A 7359-nucleotide genomic window follows, 5' to 3' on the forward strand; every position below is an offset into this window, starting at 1 on the left:
TATACTCGTAAAAAGTTTTGGATAAAACAATAAGATTCAATAACAATTTTGAATAAAACTAATGCTGTAAATTAGAAACATATATTTGTAATTACTATTATTTCATTCATTTTCTGTAGTCTGCGGATTTGTAAATCGATTTTTTGGTAAGTTCTGATTCAAGGAGACTATAAATAATCGGATTATAAAGTAAAAAAAAACATTAAGTTGTTTCGATCTTGTTAAAGAGCAAAGAAGTTGATTTGTCTGTCGTAAATATTATCGATAAGTAATGTTTTCTTTGGAATGGTAAAGAGTATAATATTTTCTCACGAAATCCCGAGAGTAGCTTATTGTTGCGTACAAGTAAAGCGAGGGGGCTGAGGAGTGGGCTAATCAAATTGTGTGGTTTCAAGGGGGCGTCAAGTCGAGTCACGTTGGTCTGTGACGCTGCGGGCGGTATCCAATTTAATGTTATAGTGGTATATGACTCTTATATTGCATTTCGTGAAAAACTTGGTCAAGTGACAACTGTGCTGGTAATTTTAAATACATGTGTTTTATTTATTTTTTTATTAAGTATGGAGTTATTAATGTATCCCATAATGTTTTTAATGGCTCCTTTTTACCTCTGTTTCTTTTTGATTCAGCTTGATGTTTGCAACGTGCTTTTTAATAAGTTTAATTTTAATTTCATTTACCACTGATAATTATTACCAAAATATAATATTTTGTGAACTTGGTAAATAAATAAGGTTATTTTATATCGACGATATCGCTAGTATTAAAGTTAGAAAACACTTATAATACGATTATAGCCGTACTTTTAGGCGTATTACTTTCCAATTTTCTAAGAAATATGTATTTTTCAAGTCTTATTTTTAAACAAACTTTGTAGAAATTTCTGATTATATTTCCATGAGAATAATTTACGATGAATGAAAATAGGCAAAGTTTTCGTGTTGTTTGTAAATTGTATTTCGGAGACGTTACCTTGTTTAGTGATAGAGAAGACAATAAATATAAATGACTACTTGTTAGGAACAACAGTTACATGTGTTAGCAAATTCAAAAAAGAAGTTACGTGTATGTTTTGCTAACTTTATATTCTGTAAACGGTAACAATCTATGGGAAGGCTTATGCCCAGCAGTGAACGGATAATGACTGAAATGATGATGATGATGAAACGGTGACAGTTATGTCAAACAACAGGTAACTGCTGTCCGGAGGTCTGAAATTTGACATTGAGATCAAATTCCAGAATTAAAAAATTTTGTTTATTACCATTAGTTTTTTGTCATTCTTAGTTGCATAGAAAATACAACGATTTATAGTAAATGTTCTATTTAATTTTTAACTCTTTAGCTTCCTATACAAAATATGAACTTTTTTAGAGTAATAAAAATAAATATACTTATGGTTATAGTCCCTAATGGTTTCAGTTGCATTTGTTGTTTTATATATTAATTTTATTACGAATGTTACAAGAAATTTTGTTTTAGAATTTTATGCGTAATTTATAATAAAAAAGTAAAGTCTGCCATATGAGGCATTAATTTTTAAGAAAGCATATCGCTGAAGCAACGCAACATTAATCTATCTATACAGATCAGAGCTATGACTTGTAGGCCCGGCTTTGACAGGGGTCACTTGTTAGGTGACTAATGGAAGACACGGAGCTTGTCTGCAAATAATCTTCCTGCTGCTTGCACTGTTTCTTTCGTTGATTTATGTGTGTATTTCGTGAGCACATCAGCGGACTCTCCATCAGGTACAGGTGAAAAATTATTTTTTTGTAACTTGAAAGAGGAGGTCAAAAACAATGTGTGCTCATATAAAAATCAACCACTTCGTTGCACTGATAAAAAGCGTCTTGTTATTATGTATCTGTAGTTAAAAGCAACTTTTTTATTGCAAGGGATTTAATTGTACTACTATAAATCTTACAGATTTTTCCCGTATTAATTATGTTAATACCAAAAAGGGAGAGAACACTATCGACTGCTAAAAGAAATTATCAAAATTGGTTTAAAATTCACGAAAATATATAACGATTTTGATCTTTTGGTATTTTTTTTTTTTTTTTTTTTTTTTACAACACAGGGGGCAAACGAGCATGCGGCTCACCTGATGGTAAGTGACTAAATATTCCATAATTCTTTTTACAATCAATATAACGCAATTACTGCCTCCATATTAAACATGTTAATTAATTTTGCAGGACAAAATCTTAAATCATACTTTTATGTTTTCCGTGATAATTCATTGTATTCATTATATTGATAAAAATATATAACTCTTTATATACGTTTAAAGGTAAGTTTATAATAATTTCATCATTTTCCTAAAAATTAATTCAATATATTCAAGTTTGCAGTCAAGCTCGCGTTCGCATTACAACCGCTCATGATTAAGGGTCTCGAATTAATTCACAAACTATTTTTCGATGTAATTACACGTAAGTTAAACTGGTATTTTATATATATATTATTTATAATATGTTACAGATTAAAAATAAAATAAATATTATATAAACAGTCACAGTTTGTAATTTTACATTGTAACTACTAATAATTTCAACAAAGAAGGAACAATCAGAGGGTGACTTTGTACAAAAGTCGATTGCTTGGGTACCTCTGTCCCATTCGTGTTTATACCGTGAAGCAGTTGTGTTTGTTTGGCTGTGTTTTGGTTTGAAGGGTGAGATATGGCGTGAATTTACAGGGTACAGAGGAATAACATCTGAGTCCTCAGGAATGGCAACGCATGGGGAGTATCATGGGCAAAACAGTATACTCTGTTGTCTATGGTATTGCTTATGTCTATAGGCGACGGGTACTACTTTTCATCAGGTGGGCCGTCAGCTTGTTTACCATTTTAAGTTGTATAAAAAATACTATAAAAGATTTAATTAATTCACTAAAAGTTGACAGACAGCCTGATAAAATATTTATACTAAAAAAATATTTGCACTTCGAGAAGTTTCTGTTCAGTCGAAAATATTATTAAAAATGAATAAATAATAAAAAAGATATTTATTGTAACATTTCGCTCCTCCACATTTTGTGAGGACTTAATTTAATTCATGAATGGTGTGTTAAACGTAAAAGTCACTTAGAAAACGGGCTTATGGTATTTGTCATGGCGGAGTGGGAAAATTGTATATTTTATCTCGTTATTTTTGAGCAGTAAATATTTTGAGCTGTAAAAGAACACTTGTAAGTATGTAAGTATTTATTTAATACTTATGACAAATATTTCACACTAAAATATTAAAGTATATATATCTTGTTGTTTATTAAAGAAAAATATAATTGATATAAAATAGATATATATTGATACACGTAATAAACATTATGTGTCTATAAGATTATTATACAATAATATGATTTTATAATACTTAGCATAAAATCGAGCTACATATAGAATTTATATGTGAATTAAACAATGGTTTTCAAGTAAGTATCGAAGGTATACAAAAAATTTTGATCCTTCAAACAAAACGCGTGGTTTTGTAATGGATTCTAGTAGGTTTTCATTTTTATATTTCAATCCCTAGAGAAATTATTTATCTTTATTAATGAAAAAATAATATATTGAGGGGATATCGATGTATAAATACAGCAATTAATAAATCAAATATTATTTCCTAGGCCTTTATCATGCATATGTTATTGTCCAATTTAATATCATTTAAACTGATACTTTTATATAACCTCAAAACATTTTTCTGACAAGGGTGATACCTTGGTATATTTTCAATTTTGTTTAATTGTATTAATTTTAATATACCTTGAATATTTAATTTAAGTCTCTCTATTAAAGTTAGTTTAACTTTTACATTTAATCTTTCAATAGTAGACCAGTCTCTTAAAAGAGTAAATACTTTTTGATGTTCATCACAAATTCGATTGTTAAACGTATTTGTTTGAGCATTTTTCCTATTGATGCCAGGACTAGGGGTAGTGGTGCTATTGTCTATATAATTGACTTGTTGAATACTTGTAGTTCTGCTTGTTTTGTTACAAAACGACTTCTTGCATTGAACTGCGACATTTCGATGTTTTGTAGATCCGTTTCCTATCTGAGTACATTCTGATCGATATTCGGACAGTTTTTTGTTACACGTGACTGTTGCTATATTGTTATTGTTTGTTTTAATATCGAATAACTCATCTGAATTTACTACGACTTCTAGTTGTGGCTTAGTTTGATCACTTGAAGTTGAGCAGACTTTCTCTTCTTGTTTTCTTAGTATATGTTGTTGTATTGCGTTGATTATTTGCGATGAAGGATCATTGACTAACTGACCTATACCCCAAAGATATCCTGCCATCGAGAGATTATAAGAAATTTTATTTCAATTCGATCCAAAGATAAATCCACAATTTATTCAGTTTAGTTGTAAATTGTCATTGATGACGTAAATTATCATTCATAATATTAAAATTAAAAAGAAGAAATAGCCTAGCCAGTACAAACACATTATTTAAATATAGTTACTAAAGTAAATAATTAGTGTAAGTATCTATATCCACTCTACTTCTACTACTCTAACGTATTAACTTTAGGGATTCAATTGATAGAAGTCCAAATTAGTAAACAAACCTATACCTATTGATAAATGGTTCTCTATTCAGTTTCATCTATTATCTCAATAGTATTGAACTGTTGTTTAGTGAACGGTCCTTTTGTTTGTTTTTATTATCAGTATATCTAAGGCTATATAAAGTTGTTCTATTGTATTATCTTTGTAATTATATTACCTAAAAGTTAAAGTTACAACGACAATACCTAGTTGTTTGAATATATATAATAAAATAAAAAAAAATATATATAAAAAATTTATTTCAAGTGAGGGAAGATATCGCCTGTGTATGTTACTCACTAAAAAAATGATCGGAATCGGGAATCTCATTTCTAAAGTGGCTTTCAAATCATAGATATGTTACGAAGCCATCAAATTTGTTCTTTATACATGCAAATGAATATAGGCATGTATACAATAGGAAAAAGGCACTTTAAGAATATTATTTTCCTTCTTTGTGATCGATCAATCTTTACATTTGCGTGATAACATAAAAGTATGGTTTCAGATATAGCTCCATTGTTACCTTCGAATGCTTAGTTTGGAAAACAGATGTTACAATTGACTTTGATCCCAGCGGCTTTACTTACACCTTTCTTGTATAAATATCTTTACTTTTTATCCGCTTGCGAATTACGACTATTTTTTGGTTGGGTGTGTATATATATATATAGATAAAGGAAACACTAGGCGTCATGTCGTATAGGGAGATAAGGGATATGGCCTGGGATACAGCTGGCTGGAGGAAGATGCATGAATTAGTTGCACCGACAAGAGGAAACTCTTAAATGAAAATGAGAGAGAGAATGAATATATTCGTACATAATGCGATCGATATAAAATTATGCTTCTTTCAGTGCAAGAGCATAATTTTGTTGGATTAGTGAAATATAATGAGCGGTAGGTATAACAATTTTTAAGCAATATAATGTAAAAAGATTTGAGGATTACCATAATTGCGAATTTTGTTTCAGGTGAGTAAATCCTTTGGAAAAAATATTTGCTTAATGAAAATTTGAGTGAAACACTCGAAATCTAGAGATTTAAGTAACGATAAGCTTCTTTGGGTATTACAAGTTGTTTTTTATTAAACAACATAATGGTTGTTTTATGTTTAACAGTGTTTGGAAATTGAAGATTAGTACCGATGTTCAATGAAAACTAAATTACAGGTTAATATGAAGATCATATGCGAATTTTTAACTCAGTGCAATTTGAAAAGATAATCATACAAGAATACAATATTGTATTGCGGGTACTTAAACAGATTTATTATGATCAGATAGACTATTTATTGTTTAAGGCAGTAATATTCTTTGAAAACGGTGTATACCGATTTCAGCGATTTCATCTTATATGACAATACTCGTCTATTTTTATCAAAATTATGGAAGTAGATGAAGAGGAATTTGTTTCCATATGCCAGAGGGAGACTTTGTACAAAAGTCGTTTGCTTGGATAACTCTGTTCCATTAGTGTTTCTATCATGAAGGAGTTGTGTTTACATGTCTGTATTTCAGTTTGAAGGGTGGGATATGGTAGTGAATTTACAGGATACAGAGAAATAACAACTGATTTCTCAGGAATGGCAACGTATGAGAGGTATCACGGGCGAAACGGTATACTCTGTTATGTCCACGGTACTGCTCATGTCTATAGTTTAAGGTTACCACTTTCCATCAGGTGGACCGTCAGTTTGTTTGATATTCTAAGTAGCATAAAAATATGCCTATTTTGTAAAGACCTGAAATGAGAATCGATATAATTGTAATATTTTATATAATAAAATTATAATATTTATTTTACCTTTATTTTTATTATCTATCTACTTATATAGATATATTCTGTGACCCGCAGAAGACGGAGTTTTTGGATTCGTTTGAATTTTTATACCACTAATAGGCTATTTGATATTATAAAGGATTATGTTTAATTTAATGCCACCCTAGAGGTCTAGAGGTTTTAAAAGATTTGTGTTAATTTGACAAAAAAATATTAATTATGCCAAGAAAAAAAACTGTATTTATTTATTTGCTATTTTCTGAAATATTTATGTGAATTTAAAAGGATTACTTTTTGGGGGTTCTATATATTCTGACACTAACACCACTAAATATTCCGAGATGGTTTCCAGAAACCAGCCAAATAGACTAATTTTAATCGATTGTAATCAATCTTTTCGATAGGGTTTACTTTTTTGATTACTCCATTTTAATCATCATCATATCAATCGTTAACTATCCACTGCCGAACTTAAGCCTATCCTATAATGAGGGGGGGGGGGGGGTATTTGCTAGTAATTGTCAAGCACGGCAAGTAGGTTGCGAACCGCAGTTCGGCTTAACTTGAATATCCTAAATTAATCCTAAAAAAAAATAAACTAAAATTTGCTTTTGTTTTATTTTTCTTTCTCTTAGGTATATTTATAGACATGCAATTGCGTGTTCTAAAAAATATGTATAAAATATATATATATATATATATATATTTAAAGCCATATTTTTTTAGGCTGGTAAAAAAGTACTTAATATTAAATAAAAAAGAAACCAACTGTGTTGCAACTTTGCATGCTTGAATCTAAATTTATTTCAGATACAAGATAAAGATATGTACGATCTCTATTTTATTATTCAATAGATTTAAAATTATCCATCCAATAATGAGTAAATCTAGGCTGCGTAGGAAGATTCAATAAGTTTTGTATAAAAAAATCAGATTTAATAAGTTTTGTATATAAAAGTTGTATAAAAAAATTGGGGTTTAAAAGTTAGAGATAAGTAAACTTATATTT

The 7359-nt window shown here is 29.5% G+C and overlaps 1 protein-coding gene across 1 annotated transcript; it reads right to left on the bottom strand.

The window, feature by feature from the left end:
* Window positions 1-3629: 3629 nt before the first annotated feature.
* LOC113517381 (uncharacterized) lies at window positions 3630-4365 on the bottom strand. Its single transcript, XM_031912366.2, has one exon. It carries the CDS (start codon window positions 4314-4316, stop codon window positions 3630-3632), a length of 687 nt encoding a protein of 228 aa, XP_031768226.2. The 5' UTR covers window positions 4317-4365.
* Window positions 4366-7359: the final 2994 nt, after the last annotated feature.

The sequence above is a fragment of the Galleria mellonella genome, unplaced genomic scaffold (genome assembly GCF_026898425.1).
Source record: "Galleria mellonella isolate WM207_F2 unplaced genomic scaffold, CSIRO_AGI_GalMel_v1 utg78, whole genome shotgun sequence".
Classification (NCBI taxonomy): domain Eukaryota; kingdom Metazoa; phylum Arthropoda; class Insecta; order Lepidoptera; family Pyralidae; genus Galleria; species Galleria mellonella.

Bases quoted from the DNA above. Each gene is read 5' to 3' on its own strand.
- LOC113517381 (XM_031912366.2), bottom strand. From the start codon at position 4,316: ATGGCAGGATATCTTTGGGGTATAGGTCAGTTAGTCAATGATCCTTCA.